This window comes from Haemaphysalis longicornis, unplaced genomic scaffold, assembly GCF_048455015.1.
Source record: "Haemaphysalis longicornis isolate Haplotype H1 unplaced genomic scaffold, Haemaphysalis longicornis Haplotype H1 scaffold_14, whole genome shotgun sequence".
NCBI classification, from domain to species: Eukaryota; Metazoa; Arthropoda; class Arachnida; order Ixodida; family Ixodidae; genus Haemaphysalis; species Haemaphysalis longicornis.
Genome location: NW_027526245.1, coordinates 223,467 through 243,014, shown reverse-complemented (window position 1 = coordinate 243,014; position 19,548 = coordinate 223,467). Strand labels below are relative to the sequence as shown.

The 19,548-nt window shown below is 48.4% G+C and overlaps 1 protein-coding gene across 1 annotated transcript; it reads right to left on the bottom strand.

The window, feature by feature from the left end:
- Window positions 1-7,822: 7,822 nt before the first annotated feature.
- Window positions 7,823-16,660, bottom strand: LOC144165138 (uncharacterized). The gene is made up of 12 exons (XM_077695240.1): window positions 16,526-16,660; window positions 16,242-16,445; window positions 14,057-14,194; window positions 13,799-13,994; window positions 13,470-13,705; window positions 12,785-12,915; window positions 10,879-11,043; window positions 10,617-10,803; window positions 10,225-10,473; window positions 9,987-10,158; window positions 9,611-9,759; window positions 7,823-9,125 (listed from the first exon to the last, which is right to left on the bottom strand). Exons 2-12 carry the CDS (start codon window positions 16,342-16,344, stop codon window positions 8,950-8,952), a joined length of 1,902 nt encoding a protein of 633 aa, XP_077551366.1. The 5' UTR covers window positions 16,345-16,445; window positions 16,526-16,660; the 3' UTR covers window positions 7,823-8,949.
- Window positions 16,661-19,548: the final 2,888 nt, after the last annotated feature.

Here is a 19,548-nt window from a genome sequence, read left to right as displayed (position 1 = left end):
CCCCGCGATAACGAAATCTCACAAGTACGAAATTCCCGTCGTGCTCTAAGTCGGGTGCCTCGATGCCAGCGCTGCCGTACGGTGGAGATACATGTGAATCTAGGCACCTTACTGCAACGTTTACAGTCATACCCCGCGATAACGAAATCTCACAAGTACGAAATTGCCGTCGCAACAAAATATTTTAGGATCCCCGGCGAACGTCTATAGACGCCAATGTATATCATATCTCATGGGAACGAAATGTTCTTGGAAATCAATCCCGCATTAACGAAATTTGCTGCAAGTTCGGCCGGCACTATACCTACCCATTTGAGGCTAACAGTGACCAAAACGTGCTCAAATTCCTTTTTTTCGGACTCCAAGTGCATAAACTTTTGCCAAAGCACACTTGCATGGACGTTGCCATGTTTGTTTACTAAAGGCCATGCAGCAGGTGGTCGTGGAGGCAACCTCGCAGCAACACCACCAGGGGGCGACACATGGTGACTCATGGTGCGGCCGTATGGCTTTGGCTTGGGCTATGCTAGCTTGCTACCACTGAGCAGCACGCACGCATTTGTTGTGTGTGCGGCGATCGGCGTGTTTGCTCTCAGTAAGATGCCTCCGCCAGGCCAAAAGCGGAAGTTTTTATAGCTACAAGATAAGGCCCAAGTCAGTGGCCGAAGTGGAGAAAGGGTGGATAGCGATGACGAGTTTAGAACTGCCGGAACCTAGTTTTACCATTTTGAAAAGCAAGGCCGTCACATTTTAATGGCACAAGTGCGCAAAAAGGAGAAAAACGTGCAGAGAAGGCGAACCTGCGGGTTGTTTTGGATGCATACGATACGATCCGGTCGTTCTTAGGCACACACGACGACTAGCAGTGAAGCACTCACTGTAGTGTGAGAACTGGGATGGGAAGTTGCTGCAAGGTAAGGCTCGCAAAGTAATTATAACCAACTTTCGGAAATAAATTTTGGCTTGTGGCCAATTTTCCTGTCATTTATGTTTCATTCTCGCAGCAATGAAATTACCGCAAAAGCGAATTTTTTGGCTTTCCTCGGCGGTTTCGTTATTGCGGGGTTCAACTGTATATAATGACTTTGCCCTAGTCCATGTGCATTCCAAGTGGAACGTGGTACCTATCTGGTGGAAACTTTCATTGTGTTTGCCGTTTAATATTTTTTCAAATGTCGCCAAGAGCTGTTGTGGCGTGGGTGACAGCAGGCGACGGAATTAATTTTTTTCTGCGGTGGATGTAGTATTTCATTTGCCATCGCAAAAATCAAGCATCCATGAATTTCTTTATAAAAGAACTCTGCAAATATCATTTATGCATTGATTTTCTGCCGTATATTTGCGTACTCTCTTGTACTTGTTCAACAATGGTAACAAGTAATTAGTATGAACATTTCCTCTGTACTTAGACATTTAGATTTGGCTGTGGGTATATAAGACTATTGCGGAGATTCATTTTCACTTTGGCGAGGTGGCCGAATCGACTCACAGACACACACAGAGAGACAGACCAAAATTCTCGCGTTTAAGTAGCCCAAAGAAAGGCTATCGTCTTTAAGACCCAGTGAAGACACTTGAAACTGCCTACGTGTAGTGGTAGAACAGCATTATAGTTTCGTGTGTGCAGTGTTTTTGGGTGACGTTCGAGCATGTATCAAAGCTTGGGCTGGTCTTGTGTCCCCCACCATCTCCCTCAGTGCCAAGAGGTGCAGCAGGGGCTACAACGCCGGGAGGGGGTGCTGCGGTGTGCTGTGCCAAGTGCTGCTCCCCTGGGTGCTGATGACGGCTGCGTCGAAGAAGGACGCATTGGCAGGTGTGCGAAGCTCCTGCTGGAGGAGTCGCCGCTTTGACAGATGGGTGAAAGCTCTGCTCCTTCACATGGCTCTGCACATGCCCAGGCTTTGCCTATCAACACACACACACACACACTCCTTTTCTTGGTGTTCTTTTTCTGAGGCACTGTGGGCACTCTGTGATGTAGCAGTCTTAGTTGTCCACAGCAGCATATCAAGCTCTGAGGAAGCTATTTTTTTTTTCTGAAGCTTGCAACCTGGTTATCATAGCATGCACCTGCTAGCATTATGCAAACATGCGTAATATTGTTTGATTATTAAGGTTTCTGCAGAATGTAGCTACCGTATAAATGCATGCAAAGGCGGCACTTTTTCTTGAAGAAATGAGGGCCAATTTTCAGGGTGCGGCCCATACATGCGACATGCATTTTTTTGAAAGTAAAAAGAATATACCAGCTACCGAACGAGGAGCGTTCATTGCAGCTCACAGCATATGTGCTTAATCGTCGTCACTCAACGAGTCCTCAGACTCGGAGTCCGAGATGGTGTGTTGCGGAGCATCGTCCTCCCACAAGCAGTCATCTTCAGCACCATCCATGCTGTTGGCTATACCGGTGACCTTAAAGCTTCGGGATACAACATCCGCTGGCGCAACGTGGTCCTTCGCCAATAGGAGAGCCCCTTCCTTTTCGGAAATATTTGCACCCAGCCAGCACTAGCCTTGAAAGTCCCAGCCAGTATGTTCTTCGCACATGCCAAGGCTCGTGCCTTCACACACAGCATGTCTGTTGTGAGTGCAAAACCATTGTTCCGCAGTTCAGTCACATAGCGGAACAAGTCTTCTTCCAGTTCCAGAAACTTGCACAGCTTTCCTCGGAAAGCACGCTTTTTGCTGTTGGTGTTTTCCAAAGCTTCCTTTTCTTTTGAGCGCACCATCGTTGAACACACTTTTCGTCAACGTCTAATTTCCTGCCGGTGGCTTGTTTCCTGTGCTCGACCAGCCGTGTAGCTATTCAGGGGCTTGCCCATCGTGCCACAACGTAAACGCTCCTAGAAGGCAAGCAAACATGAGAGACAACACGGCGTGCGCCATCTATCGACAACGCTTAGAAGCTTGCATGCGCGCGCCTTTTGAATACAAATGGGTCCATCTTGGAAGGACGTCCATCCGTCAGTGCTAGGGATTAGCACGGCGTCCCCTTCTCAAAGTGATTGCGCAACCCGCTTAGCACTTTTTCCTTTTCTTTAGTGTAAAGATCTGGAACAACAGTTCGGGAAAATGTGGTTCTTGACGGTACTTTGTACTCTGGTACGGCGGCATGCATTAACACCGAAAACCCTTGCTCTTCAAGGAGTGAGTATGAAAACAGCGCAGTTGCAGCAAATTGAGCAACCGTTTTTGTGAACATCTTAGCCCGCTGGCTGTCATTACTTAACAGAGGCTTGAAGTGGGGGGGAGTGCTTGCAGAACTCACGTTTGACCTTTTGTTGTCTGCTGATTTCTTAGGGCTGTCAGCACACTCAGAAGTGCGGATCTTCTCGTACTCCTTAAAGGCCAACTGCAACGAAATTTTCGGTCCCGTAAATGCACTGTTTTCCGGTAGCATTACTTAAAAAAACGCGATGTGCAAAATCTGGCGGCCCAAATTTGCACCGCTGCAGTGCAAACGAAGATTAAAAACTGCTGTTTTCCAAACCGAAACTGAAGAGGAGGGCGGCCATTACGGCCGGGCGGAAGTGACGCGGCAGTCAGGATTCGAGTGGGCGCGGCCGGCGGATTCGCCCACGGCTGCCTGCGAGAAGACGGCGCGCGTTCGATGTGTTTTGGGTCGTCCGTTTCTTAAAAAGCTCGAAACATGCGCGAAAAGGGGTGGGAAGTCTGTGCTACCGTTATTACTTCACCGCGAGCGGATGAAACGCGTCTATATATCGTCCGGTAAATGGTAAACACAGGCATCGTGAGACGTCGTGGTGAAGCTGATCGAGCACTAGGGACAGGTACGCAAACAGCAGTGTTGAGAGATAGAAAGCAGATCAAATGGGTGCTACGAATATGCGCGCTCGCACGGGTAATATTGGCTGGGCTGATTGAACCACCCCGCATTAATGGGAGAAGAAAATCAAAACTACCAAGAAAATCAAAACTAACACCGGCCGGCTAACGCGTACGACGATCGGTTTGAGCGCGTATTGCCCAAGGATCCTTGATATTACCTACGTTGAAATGTATAATTCTGTACCATTTTTGCTTACACGGGAAGTTTTATTTCTGCTAGCAAGGTAGCCGCGCTAGCGTAATAAGGGTGTCCTTTTATATGCAAATCATGCAGACTCAAAAGCTGGCATGGCATACAGCATAGGTGCTTGCAACCGAGAGAATAAACACAGGATACTCTAGCAAAGTAACATGGGTGACTCATTTATTTGCCAATTTCGTTGGCTATCCCTTTAGCGTAGCGACGCAATTCTTGCTGGCGTCCCGCAAAGGAAGTTATGGCCACAGCTGCCAAGAAAGCGACCTGGACGAGGCTTTCTTCACCCTTCCTTCGGCGGCTAGGCGTGCGGGGCTGCAAAAAAAAAAAAAAAAATCCCAGACAGAGAGAGAAACCAAAGGGTTTGGGGAGGGGGATGATGACAACAGTATAAACACCAGCACGGTACTACGTGTAAAACATCATGATTTTTTTTTCTCTTGATACTTGCCTAAACCCACTTGAAGCCCGTGTAGCTAGTCGACGGAAACGTTTTCCTGATTATCGTCACTACACAGCTGGGCAGGACGACGCGGTTTCCTGACCCAAGCTCGCCATGAGCCCACCACACAAACTGCCTGTAGGCGGTGTACCTGTACCGACTAGGAGAAAAATCACACATGCACATGAAACGACGGTTGGATACCCATGATTGAGTGGTACAATTTGTTGAAGTTTAATGCTTACGCATTTGGTTCGACAATATCACGGAATCGTGGATGGTAATGTGCCAGCTTCCTGTACTCCACCTCCAAAATGAATCGGGTGAGGCAGTACGTGCGGAATTCTTCGTTTTCCGTCACGCAAACGTGGCCGAGTTGAGGGGAAATCTTGACCTTGACGGCACTCTGCTCCCAGCAGCACACGCATTCTGTGAGCGTTGGCATGACAGCGCAGTGCGCGCAGCTGCACCTGTATACGTGTCACAGGACACAGAGGAGTAAGCATTTTGTGACTGAGCGTTTCAATAAATGTTAACAGCAATACATACCACGCGGTGTTCAGCAGCCTTTCTACGCCAGGACTTGGAGGTGGCGTCGGCGGCGCTGATTCGCACTGCCCTGAGTTTTCCGCCTTGGGCTCGAACTTATACGGCTCTATGCCATAAATGACAACATCGTCGTTCTCTTCTTCCGAACTTATTTCGCTGATACTCACGTCGCTCCCGTCCGACATAGCGCACGCCGAGTTGTCAGTCACGACAGTAAGCACGTGTTGCCACAAGCGGTGTGTTTACTTTCCGGCTGTTTCGGTTTCGGTGCCAACCAAACCGGTTCATCTTTATTTCTATTTTTGGGAACAATAGCATGGGTATACCAAGAAAGGCTATTTTACCGTTTATTTCAAGGAATTTTTTTAGTCACTATAATTAGCGCCGAGACAGTATTTACTCATACGTGAATGTGCCACCCAACCCCCCCCCCCCCCTTTCACTCCCTGCCCCCTAACTGCCTCCGCCACCGCTCTTTGTTTTCCTCCTACCTCTACACTTGTTCTGCATTTCAGCAGAATTTGTATATCCACTTTGCATTACAGCCTCGAATGCAAAAACCCATAAATTACGATGGCAAAAAAGGTTGCGTTAAAAAAAAATTACAACTGCAAATGCACCTCCTTTGGGATGTAATTTGTAGCCACTATGCCTCGAAAACAAAATACGAGAACTGACCGGAGTTCCTGAACAGACTGGATGTTAGAACCAACCCACAGTAGGGCCAGTCATTATACATTTCTACAAAGCAGGAGTGTGGAGCTTGGAATTTTTTTTAAAGGGACACTGAAGTGATAAGTAAACATTGCGGGATTACTAGCGCAAATTGTAGTCCGGAGTCCCCAGGCCATGTTTCGACCACTCTAGGCGCGTTTACGCGATTTTATTTAGTAGAAAAACTAATTCGAAAATGCTGTCCTCCTCTCTTTACGCTCGCCCATTTTCTGTGGCGTTTTCGTGTGACGTCAGGAGGGGATCAGCTGGCAATTGGCTGCGCCACGGCTGCGCTACTGCACGGCTCCCCGGCCGACAGAGTCAGTCGGGCCAGCGTTTTCGTCCGCCGGCCGCCGGCAGGTCGTCGCAATCAAGGAGGTTAAAAAAAATTGCTTGGTCGCAATTCGTTCGCTTAGTTGAAACGAAGCCAGGACACGTTTGTGAATGGAAGAATGTGCCTTTCTTTACTTGGTTTGTTTGTACACTGTATCTAGCTCCAAGTCAAGGTCGCTTCACACAAGCGCACATGCGACGCTTCGCTGACTGGTACGCCAGTAGGAAAATATAAGGCCTCTTGAAGGCGGGAGAAGAGTCAGCGAAGTCAATATAGGTACTAAGGAAATAAAATCAACTGATATTTTTACCGTACAGCTTAAAACTAGGGCGCGGGAAGCACTTTTTTGCGCTGGGCGAACAAGCACAGCGGTCAGCAGCACGACTACGCATCTGCGAACTCTTTTCCGTCTACGAAATGCAATTGCTAGACGTGAGCTACTGTGGAAACTCGGGCGACGCTTACTGCACGATCGCAGTACAACAAATAGTCACCTAAGCTGCTTGAAATGCCAAAACTAAATAAAAATGTAAACCGGTTGTACAATATATACCTTATGTTAGCAAGGCCTCCGCGTCCCGTTCTGTGGCTCAGTGGTGTGAGGCGTAGGTATGTCGCCGGGAATGTTTTGCAAGTTACGAGGTCGAATCCCCGCAGGTACGTGCTTTTTTTTTTTTGTAAGTTAACTTTTTTGTTTTCCGCCGATGTTTTCTATATTGAGTTCACCTTTTTTTGGGCCGCGACGTGCATGGCTACACGAACTAGTTCACAAAACGCGCGCAGGCTGGCACTGGCGCGCTAGCGAGTTCTCGTTGGCGTGCTGTTGCCATAAGCACCGACTGCTTGCAGGCAGTGGGCACAGGCCAGAATGAACAGACCCTTGGCCTGGTGCGAACACGCTTTTTACGATACAGGCATGAGGGAGGCAAGCTCCAAATATGGGGGAAAAGCGCATGACATTTGGGCGTCTGAGGGTACGCGGAGGGCGTTCATGCACTGCGTAGGTCTCGGCTAGTGAATGCTACGACTACAAGCCGTCCTGGGAGGCTTATCTTGTGCATTTTACAGCCGACAACATGGCAGAAGCGCGGTACGATGATTACTGAGATATTGAGAATGCCCATCCAACAACGCCATTGGTTATGTTTTACAGAACCGAAACCGAAACTTGTGTGATTGCTAACCTTGGGCATCGTCCAATCACGGCGCCCCTCCTCTCAACGTCACAGCCTTAGTTGGTGCGGCCGCCGCAAACCGCGCATGGTAGTTTTTCTTCTTTCGCGCTTTGTAAAATAATTACCGATTTGTCAACCGGATAAACGATGAAAAGTGTGCTAATTTGAGCCAGTCTACGCAGTGCAAGCAAAAACGGGAGCTTGACAAATTCACTTCAGTGTCCCTTTAATGCATAAAATACAAACCATGAAGCCCTACTTTGTATGCTTTAGTTTCCAACCTTACTGGCTTAGCACAAAGCAAGCAGCATTACAGCACTCGTACAATTTCACTGCAATCACATTTTCAAAAAATGGAATTGCAGCATGTTATACATGATGTGTCTTATTGGCTGCACATTTGAAGCAAGACTGAAATTTCCGTCAATTCTGTTGTGCTGGTTGTACAGCAACAGTCGCAAGCTGAAATTGAACCATGCCGCCTAGGATGGCATTTTTTTACGGGTGTTTGTTGTGATGACTACAAGAAAATTTTCTTAAGAAAGGGAGCTACACAAAACAAGTCGGTTCAACAAGATTTTTATTTTAGTTGAGTGTCCTTGTCTTTAGACTGCACTGCACTTTAAAGTTCGGGCAGGTATGTCCTAGAGGTAGCTTTGTTCGGGAACCTGGCACAATCTCACACGATGTGCCATTGGTCCACCGGACCCACTGCACAAACACTGCACACACCACTCTGATAGAGTTCTGGGTGAAGCACATCTAGAACTGCCGGGGCGTGGAGTGACCCGGTCTGCAGCTGACTTAGGATGACGGCCTCCTCCCGAATGAGTGCCGGGTGGGGAGGCGGCATTGTCCGTCGAGCTAGGCGATAAGCCTTAGTCACTTCGCCATAACTGGCCATTTGGTCCTTGGTTTCAAACCACCACACGGAATGGTCACTCTTGGGGGAGCAGAGGGTAACCGCTTGCGCCGCCGAATGGGCCGTCTTGTCGTTGTGCTTCCGTGAGGATGCACACTCTCCCGCGTGAGCCGGGAACCACTTGATACGGATGGTGCTGCCTCGGTCTTGGAGCTTGAGCTTGCTGATGATGGCGGCCGCTGGCGCGCACACTGGCCGCTTTGCAAAGTTGCGCAAAGCTACATCTGGGCTATGAGGCATGCCGTAGCGTAGGGTTACAAATTAATTTAGACCACTTGCGGATCTTTCATGTATGCTGAAATCTTCACACACAGGGTCATTTTCGTTTTGTGACTTGGTCAGAAAACCGGCTTGGGCTCAGAAAACTTGTTTGGGCTCAGCCACACAATGCCAGTTACTGACCATGTTTTCGTGCACATTTTTAGGAGCTCTTTTATGGTCAGCAATAGATTAATTGATTGTGGTGTTTAACGCGCCGACGCAACGCAGGCGATGAGGCGCACCGTAGCGGAGGGCTCCGGATTAATTTTGACCACCTGGGGATCTTTAATGTGCGCCGAAATCTCGTACACACGGGCGTTTTTGCTTTTCACCTCCATCAGAAAAGTGGCCGCCGCGGCCAGGAATTGAACCCGCGACCTCGTGGTCAGCAGCGCAACGCCTTAGCCACTGAGCCACCGCGGCGGGTATATGGTCAGCAATAACGCATCACCGCTCTCAGCCCTGCTTTTTCAGATTCCATCTTAGCGTAGATCACAGCTCACCCAGCTATTTGTTGAACCTAGTGCGCTGCATGGCACACAACACATCCAAGGACGGCCTGTCACGGCCAGCTGTAGTGGGTGGGGGAGGAGCAGGACCCTTGGTGGCTTCGAAAGCTTCTTTGTACGTCTTGTACTCAGTGCACATGTGAAGGGTGCACTCGAGCAGTGAACGTATGTAGCCTGCAAGACACGGAAACAAATGACATTTGCATAGCCCCCATTTCTTTCTTTGTATGTTTTTTTGAACTGTTTGTTGTGTTAGCCACACTCCTTTTAGTGAAGTGATGAGATGAAAATTATAGTTGTCTACCATTAACTACCGACTGAAATGCAACGACAGCAGAATAATTTTTTTCTGCAGAAGACAAACTTCCATCACTAGGCCTGCCATTAGCTTTATCAGCACATTCCTAACGTCCCCTTTAGGCTTCCAAATTCAACCAACATTACATACAAGTAAAGCTCCTTTTTTGAATAGGTTGTTATTGCCTTCACAAGCGACGTCATAATCATAACTAAGAAAAAAAGTTTATGCAGAATATTATGATTCGGAAGCTCCTATGTAAAATAATCACATAAATTTATCTTGAAATGTGCTGCAGACATGACTGCTCATGGCTAGCTTAGTGATGCGACCAGGAGCTGAGAAGCAACCCTGTCCTTACCGTAGGTTGGTGGTTCCTTTATGGCTGTAAGGCTGGCTTCCCCCGACTGGCTCTTCCGGAAACGAATTGCAAACCTTTGCTTCCCCGTGGCTGTCGTTGCTTGCGTGCGGCCATTGTTTTCGTTATAATGCATGCTAGCTATTGCAACTCTGAAAAAAAAAAAAAAAAGCGGGGAGGGAACGGGAGCTTTATTAGCACAAAAAATTATTACACCTATTACCCCTTAAACCCAACAATAGATGTTCATTTGTGGCAGAGTGTGCTGTTACACTTACCATTACACGCAGTCACGCTAAACACACATTACTGTGCACAGTAGAAATATAGAAACTTGAAAGCATGCCATGCACCATGCACCTATTTCATCAGAACTAACCTGGCCTGCATACCACCATGGCTGTAGTGGTAGGTTTTCGGGGCAAACTGGTTAATTAGGCTATGAAAAGCCTCACAGCTGTACGTCTGCTTCTTTGTCGAAAGCTGTGGCACGTCCTTCACCAGCGATGGGGCGCAGACTACTTCGCGAAGTTTGCGATGTGCATCTGACCCTTCATATAAAAAGAAAATGCAGCCATGAATGTTTCAATTCAATCAAATTTGATTACCGTACATACCTTCGTTGAGCCAGAGCCTTTCATCGCCACTAAGGTCACCATGGGCACAGTGGGGGAAGATCCTTGACTCATGTTCATGGACGTTGATGACATGGTTTCCCAGTGAGGTCCACTTGGGGAGAATCTGCTCCGGGTGGCCATCACTCGACATTGCGCACCAGTACAAGTGGTTCACGGTGGCCTGTGACCACTTGGCCAGTTCCTCCAATCCACGGCACTTCGAGGCAGCAAGAAGTTTTTTTTTGATGCCTGAAACACAGTAGCAGTAAAGCATAATTTATTATGTTTTGATGCCAATCAGTGTGGGTACAAGATGTAGATGAGTGCTTATTTGATTGTGGGGTTTAACATGCCGACGCTACACAGGCAATAAGGCGCGCCGTAGTGCTTACCTTTTGCCACATGCCAGCAATCAAAAAGATGCAGCACGGCTGGATGCTCCCGTTTCAGGAAGGCTCTAATGGAAGTGTGCCGGTCAGTGACAATTTGTGCAATGGTCGAGTTGTTGCGCAGCAAGAACTCAAGGCCCCTCTTTAGCCCTTCCAGCTCCATGCGCACGCTGTTGCCAACTTCATTCACCTGGGTGGTATACATGCCTTTGTATATAGAACTGGCCCCAGAAGAGCATCATTATACCTAGTACATTAGACATACCTGAACAAGTTCTGTGTGCAAAATGACGTCTCTGGTGGTGTCACTAAGCGTGTACGTCATGTACTTTGCCGAAAACCCGGGGGAGTCGCACCTACCATCTCCTGCAAGGCTGAGAGGCTGCCCGGCTGACTCCTGGAGAAGGCAACTTTGTTCAGCCTCCCACACCTGTTTAAAAAATACAGTGAGAGATGTTACAAGTACATGAAATTTCCACACCAAAGAACCATTGCAGTGGGGGAAGGTTACAGGAGCAATGATGTCCCTGTCTTCTAAGAGAAAAAGATAGCATACATGAAACCTAAATGTTGTAAGTCTGAAAGAAAAACTTATGAAACTACAGTTCAGTTTTAGGAAGTAGTGCCCACACAACAAAAGTAGTAGCAATAAAAAAAAATTGGCTCCAATCTACGCTGTGAAGCTGGTTGGAAAGCAAAGCTTTAAACGACACCCACAACAATTGCCAAAGGGACGTCACTGAAATTCACACACGTGGCTCTACAAAGAGTGAAGTCGGAGATTCGGCCAGCCGTTACCTGGAGTTAGCGGGGGCAGCGTCCCGCATGCAGCAGCATCGGGCACGGCCGGGCTAGAGCGGCGGACACCGCCGCTGTAGCCCGGCTGTGCGTCAGCGGAAAGAAAACGGAGAGGAGTGTCTTTCGAAGGGTGAGACAGTGGAACCTAGCCAACCTCATGTGCTAGCTCGGGGCTACACCACCGCGCAACACAAGTGCAGACACAAAAACAATTCGGCATGTGAGCTTAGCGATTCCCATTTATACCAATTTTTAAACTAGTTAGTTTAGTAATGCTGTATTCGGGTGGTTGCTCTGATACTTACTCCGACACGGAGTACACCGATGCGCCGCTTCCCCAATCCGAGCAAGAGTCACCGCTCCCCAACCGAACGCGTACCCGATCTTGGAGCAGCACGCGACCGTGGCGCCGCGCTGCGGATAACACGGCAACAGCAAAGAGCCAGGCCGGGCCAGGTGTTTCAACAAATGGTGGCCTCCAGATCGGACGCGTTAGCTCCAAGCCAAAGTTGCAAACGTATTCCAGCACTTTGAATACAGGAAGCGATGCAGCGAACAGTTCGGCGAACTTTGTCGCTTAAACATGCAAGTCGTCGCCGTCTGAGCTGCTGTCCTCCTCAGCGTCGATTTCGAGCTGCAGAAGCAGCGGAGACGGTTCCCCTACACTCAATAGGCGTCTCCGTTTTGACATGATGCAGAGATGCCTTCAGTAATAGCACCAGAAGCAAAAACGTCGAAATACTCCCACAACAAACCGCTGGCTAGGCCTCAGCGAAGGCCTCACCTTTTGTAATACCTCTTAAAACACAAACTAATTGGTATTTACCAATTTAGAAAACGCAGTCCCATTCATGGCAAGCAGTTCACAAAAAGTAGTGTTTCTCTAGCGACCAGATGCCTGTATGTGGTCTCTACAATCTGTTTTCCCGCCCTGCAAACCAATCCTTAACATATCTTTGCCACACGCTCACTTAATTCTGTCGGGTCGAAGTAACCCAGGAGGTGCTGTCTAACAAGTTAATCAAGCCGTGCGAAGAAAGCGGGCAATGGACTCAAAGCAGCACCAAAACAACTGCCACTAAAGCAGATTACAAAGCCCTCCCGCTAACGCGCCCACCGGTGCGAGCAGTCACCTTCTTGCGGAACACGCTGGGTAATAGCACCCTATCACCGCGTCATCTTCACTGTGCTCCATGAGTGAAAATCACTGTCCCCATCCCAAGCCGCATTGGGAGTTTCTTGTCCCGCATGCGACGAAAGAACCGTTGGCAGGTAGAGGTAGAAAGCTTTGCTTTAAAATTTAAAGACTAGAGAAAGGGGGCTGGCTTTTCTACAGTTGAAGGCCGCTGCTGTAACGATGGAAAGAAACTGACCTGGCGCACAGTTGGGAACAGCAAGGCCTTCTGGACCACAAAGTACAGCCGCAAGTGAGGCACAGCAATCCCAATGCAGGAGAGAAGCCGGAGTGCTTTTTTGGGATTTGAGCCGCTGAACAAGATGGCACCTAAAAAAGAAGTTTTTTAGGGTAATGATGCATTATGTGTTTTCAATAAATGCCACCATTTTGACGGTTGTGAAGTGAGAACAGCCCCAGCCTTTTCTGAAAACTATGCTCCATTTTATGAAACTACCATAAGTGGGTACTTAGATCTGCCTACAAAGACCACAAAAAAACACCGAGTAAGAGATGACACCATTTGATAGTTCAGGCAAGACTGACATGATTTGCATGAGCTCAGAGGTGCTTTTGACGAAAACAATCAACAATGGTTGCAGCCTTCCCTTGCATAGTAAATTGACCACGGCAGCTCTCATCTCAAGGTAGGAGAACAGCAATGACTATGCTTTTTTAGTGCGTAATACTGCGAGAAGCCACTTGGTGCCCACAATGCTTATGCAACTTCCTGCTACTGTGCAGTTCAGATCACTATAACAAATTTTGAAGCAACAACCATCACAAACACTAGTGTTTTGCTTCCATTGTTGAGAATTATTACAACTATTTATGGATGCAATCTTTTCCTCCACATGCTGCAAGTAGAATAGAAGTGAACAAACCAGCAAGGAGAACATTTCCTAAGGCCTTTCTGTTGATGGATGGCTGGCTCTCCCACCTTACGCCATGTCCAGCTGGGCATACCGCAGTTATGCGCAGGAGGCTTCCAACGGTTGCAGTTGTTACCTCCCATGGCAAGTGACAGGTAGTGCAATGCTGAAACAGCTGCATCAAACTGCTTTCAAATACAAGAAATTTTCTTTCTGAAATGCCATCTTGGTCACCAGGTTCGGGGGAGCTGAAAAAAAAAAAAAAAGGGTTCCATGTGAGGTTCATTATGTTGGCATCACTGCAGGCAATAAAAGCAAAAGATGCTCAAATCTACACGTACGGATCATCTTCCGACAGGACAAAGCTTTCATCATTTTCATCCAGCTCCACACTTGTGATGCTTTCGTCCTCGCTGCCTTCGCTGCTTGTGTCGGAGTCCGAGTATTCAAATGATGGTGGGTACGGAATGCCCCAGTCTTGTGTGGTGTTCATAACAGGTGAAGAGCACCAGTCAGGGCCAGGCTCAGTTTGCACCGCTGAAAACAAAGGTTTGCTTAGTTTACGTCTCAAATTACGCTCGCAGATGCTGGGAACCTACCACTGTTCCTGTAGATGTTAGTTGTCAAAGTAAACTTGTTGGCTACATTTGCCTTTGGCAAGTCGACCTGTATGTACTTTGATGCTTTCTCCTGGAAACTGTGGCCACAAGTCGGACATGAGCTATTCCTGCTGTCATCTGCAAAGATTTAAAAAAACACATGGGTAGACTAAAAGCAATAACACAAGCATAAAAAGAAAGATTACAAAGAATGCAATAAATTGTGGTCCTCATAATTTTCCCTACCATGACTCCTGGAAGAGAACTTTGACTACACAGTGGCTTGACATCTCGTTTCTGCAAATTTATTCACTACAGGATGTATGCACTGGATTTTCTACTGTGCGGTGGCGCCGATGCCATATGTACGGTTGCACTCTGCCGTTTGGGCAGCACGTGTCCACACGTGAAACGTGGTTTGCGGTGTGGTGTTGACATTCGTGTGGACAGTGTTTTTTCTGCAAAATTTGTGCGTTTCCGAATGCCTCTTCGTAAGGAGTTCACTTAAAAATTCTAGACTGCGCTGTTCATGCCTCCTACAAACGCAGGCCCGAACCAGGCCGCAAAATTAAAGCAAACGAGCTTTTTTTCTTTTCCTGTTTCAAAGCAAAGGCTACAGCACTGCTTGAAGACGGTCTAACTTCGCACGATGAATGCAACCGTCCAACGGTTGGGCAGGCACAAACAGTGGCATGAATAACACGGTCTGTTTCACGCTATCTCGGTGTCATCCCCGTGTGTGGATTTCCTTATTTCTTGCACTGTTTTAAAGGGGCCATGCAGACAAAGCACAAGTTTGGTTAATTCGAAAGTTTGCCTCATTAGAATCATACTGACATCACTTTTAACGTAAACTTCACTCAAATAACAATTAGGAAAAAAGGGAATGGCCATGCGACCCACTCGCTCATTTCCTGCAACAGAAGCTTTGACGTCATATGTGCACAGCTGTGCGATTGGCTGAGGCCAGCAAAAGCAAATCAGGCGGGGCTTATAAGCTTGCCAAATGAGCTATTTGCACCAAAATGTAGGGCACATTCTTTGTATAGCAGCAAGAATTGTGGGGTGAACAATACAAGTTGTGAGCGAACACGTGAACACAGTGCCGGCTGACCGCTAACAAAGCCGTCGGACGCACTGGACTCGTCTGAAACAACACTGACCAACTGACACAAGCAACACGGTCGCTCACGTGAGCATGTTTTTTGAGTCATAGCAGAAATTATAAGCAGAACAAGACCACCCAATGCGTTTTGACTACTTCAAAAACAGCGCAGAGACAAGTGACAAACAACAGCACTCTAGTTTGTCACTCCATACGTCTTGAAGGCAGGTCATTACCTTGTTTGAAGGCAGATGATAACTATGTAGTGTGACTGCTTTAGCACTAGGTTGTGCGAATTTACATTCAAAATTTGGTGTTTTACACGGAAAGGCTACACCTGCGCTATAAAGTGCACCTCAGTGGAAGGCTGCAGAATAATTTTAAAGCTAGAAACATGCATGGCAGCCTTTCACAATGCAATAAAATGCATTTTGCCTTTTCTGTATGAAATGATTGCAAAGAGATAAATAATGAAACTCACAATGTCTACCTCATGGCCATTCAGAAAGGGAAAAAAAAAAAAAAACACGCTAAACACAAATGAAATGTTAACCTAAATTAAATAAACCTTGCAGCCATGCGCTTTTCTATTGTGAAAATTACTTGAAACTTTACTGAGTATTTAGATGATAAAAATGATGAGCAGTTCACCAGGAAAGTGATGAGGAAAAGGAAAATAAAATTTGCACGAGTCAGTTGGTCAAGGAAGCGGTGTCGTTTGTAATTTGAGGCACAGTTATGACAAGGTGGTAAGTACAAGGAGCAACAGGGTGTTTGAGGGAAAGGAAAACAAGACTGGCTCCCACACTATATTTCTTTAACTCACTCTCTCTCACGCGCGCGCGCGCGCACACACACACACACACAGCCTGCTTTCGCGTTTTGGTTCCTACAATGTCGTGAAGTTATTTTACATCACTACTGTTCACTGATTAACACGCAGCGAACTTGTAGCAATGACCGTCTTCGACTATCCGTTTCAGACTCGCCGCTATGATCGCGCGTCTGCGTGCAAGCTTTCACTACAGCATTACGAAATCGGCAAAGGCCAATCGTTTGAGCGAAGACACCGCCTCTCACCGTTTTCTTCAACGAACGGCACGTCCTCGGGATCTTGAGGCAAGCTCACTGGTTGCTCAGGCGGGTTCTCAGGCGAGTTTCCAGGCTGGTCAGGCGATACCATGCCGTTTGGCGCATCCCATGACGCACGCAATCCAGCGTCAGTGACGTTCGGCGCGCCCGACAGTGAAGGAATCGAGCGTCCGCGATCAAAGAAGCAACAACCTGGAAATGGCAGTGGGTACAAACGGCTAACTGTCATAAAGATCGCACACGTGTGTATTTCTTGCGTCGAGCGAACTTACCTCTTTGCGCCGGCGCTTTTCAAACGCTCCCCGGGGCTTCCTCGGCTTACAGACAACATGGGAGAAGATAGAAGGCACCACAGCCGGCTTCAGACGCCTTCTTAGTCGGGCACACTTCAGTTTCTCGTGCTCCGCAACACTCAAGTCATGAAGAAAATCTTCGTTCTTGAAATGCGCCGAACAAAGCATGCTGTTCTTAGTGGGGCTCCAATTTGCTCTCTTCGTCGCAGCAACCCAGAGCTTCTTGAGCTTCTCGCATTTCGGAAACGCGTGAAAACTAATTCCGGGTGTCGCGTAGGTGTTCTTGCACGCGAAAGCCACGCATGTGGTTGGCATTGCGCGAAGACTTGTCTCCGTGAGCAAGAGGTACCGTTCGCTGTTATGCTGCTTACTCGGGAGCGGCTACCATGACAGACTGAGGAGACGACGAACAGCAAATCTCCTTAGTCTGACGTCACACCGGAAGTTTGATGCAGACGAGCGACTAGTTCGGGCGACACTCCGCTAGGTGCAGTGGGGGCTGACTGGGCGTGTTTTTAAATGGTTTTATTAAAAATACTGCGCACGTATGGAGTTTAAAATTCGGTCAGAAGAGACTTTTTGGGTCCGTACTACACATTGAAACAGAATTTGGCGTAGGTAAATTTTCGTTGCAGTTGGCCTTTAAATGGTCCCGGGTGAAGCCGCAAGGGATTCACAAGGGTTGTGGTGGTCTCCGTTGGTGTTTTCAAACACGTCTTACATGTGCGACACTTCACAGTCTGAACAGAATGATCGAAGAAGTTCCATATTGCACCGTGAGAACTTCGCGGAGGAGTCCCGTCTATGTTCCCAGTGTGCACAGATCAAATGTTGAAAGCACGAAATTTGATGAGAGCCAGAATACACTGCAAACGCGCGAAACGGGCGAAATGCGACGAGAGAAAGCCAAAAGCTTCCCGTGTTGCCAGACTAGCAACGTCGCCAGAATAGACGCCGCGACGGGTTCGACTCGGTGACAATGGCGACGACAGGCTCCAAAGGGCCAGGATGAACGAGGGGGTTTATTGGCCGAGTGGTACAGCGCATAATGAACGCCAAGGCAGGTTTAAGAACTGCACTGTACCGACGCACGTCTCAAGGCCTCGCCCCAAGGGGCGGCCATGGCCAAGGTTGCATGTCGGCCACTCGCAAGGTAAGACGAACAGCGTCCCGGTTATCCGGCTCCAATCTCCTCAATCTCCCATCTCGCCTATCCGTGGGGCAAGAGAGCCAACAGAGCGGCCAAATGCGCATGCCAAAAGGTGCACGGGGAAAGGAGGCAGGTTGCTGGGCGTGGAGGAGCGGCAGCGGGGCGGTTGGTGCCCGTGGGTGCGTTGGCCCACGAGGTGCCGTCACGTGCGCGGGAAAGCACGCAAGTTTGAAGGCTACTCTCGCAGGAAGAGTAAAAGGGGATCAAACGGATCCCCACATCCTCCCCTCCTCAAGACCGAGCTCGGTCTGAACGGACCGGGCAACTCAGCCGCCAGGAACAGGCAAGGAGGGGAAAGGGGGTATGCATGCGTACTTTATTGGGGCTGCGAGGCTTGGGGCCTCGTCTTCAAGCTCCACAGCGTCTTCAAGCTCCACAGCAGCGGAGGCGGGCATAGCGAAGACTCGTGCTACGATGGCCGCGACGAAGGCCTCAATGGCGAGGGCGTGGACCTCTGCCTCCATCTGGACCAGCGGGAGCTCGGGAGTCAGCATTCTGACCGGGCGCGGCTGGGAACACAATTAAGTATGCCACTTGCCACACTCAAAACAGTCCATTTATTAAGCAATAAAGCTACTAAAGCTATTTGCCTACTTCGCAAAGAAAGCGGTGATTTTTTTTGGAACGTTCATTTTGGCGGCGTCAGCGAGCACAATATTCTCTACACGAGACATCGTTTCCACCAGTTTGAGTCCGTGTCCTTCAATCTCAAAAGCAATATCGGCTGAGAACATCGACTGCTGAAAGCGCTTCATTAAGGGGGGACGCGGCTTTCAACTTCACAAAAATGGCCAAAACATCGTTTTTTTGAAAGCCACATATTCGGCTTCTATGTTTCCTATTCTGTGCATCTGCAAAGTTTTTCCGCTGGAAAGCGTCACAAAGTGGCGAAAAAACGGCAATTTTCGGAGCGCTGTATCTCCGCCGCGGTGTCACCGAGCGCGACCATTTCGATATCGTTAGATCGGCCGAGCGTTCGTCTTTCTGGTTCCGCTCGTCTCTTTTATTCATTCACAAATAGCCGTTCATTCACAAATGCACGAACGGCAGAAAAGAAACGACGCACAAACGAAGCTAGAAATAGATGCTGAAGCGCTATTCGTCCTCCGGTCGGGGCGGGCTTAGACGACCCTCCTGATTGGGTGTCAAGGTGCATAAGCAAGATGGCGGTCGCCTGAACTGCGTAGCATGGGCGGTTTGAGTTTATTTTCGCTGCTTCGCTCGGCCAAGTTTGTGTTCAGTCTGTAATATTAAACACGGACGTTGTCGCGATGGGAAGGCCTGAGATCACGGGCCAGATTACGGGAAGTTGTGTGGCTCGAAAGGCGGAGGTCATCGAACGCTTCGTGGTGCGCATGACTCTACCGTCGCCGGACCGCGGAGGGTGACGCGGTGTGTGCGCTTGCGATAGCGGTTCGTGAAGTGAACTTTTAGTCGGATTTGCGATGTTTACACGCTTAGTTATTGCTGTGTTTTGACTGTGGGCTCGCTAGCCTTGGGAAAGAAACGGTCGACGCATCAAACGCTGCGGCGCGCACGGCATAGCCGATGCGCATTGGAGCATGACATGTCTGCGCAACCGGTTACTGTTGAACGCCAGTAGTTGTAATTAATGCCTGCGACGTTAGATTTAATCTTAAAAGAGACCTGACAAGCCATATCAGGGATAATCAAAGTACGATATGTCGCGGTAAGCGTGCGCTGCGATGCGCGCGAGCCATATCGCCTTTCTTGCGCAACATTTCCCGTGCACTTCTAATAATCATGCAAACAGGTTTGAAATAGGAATAAA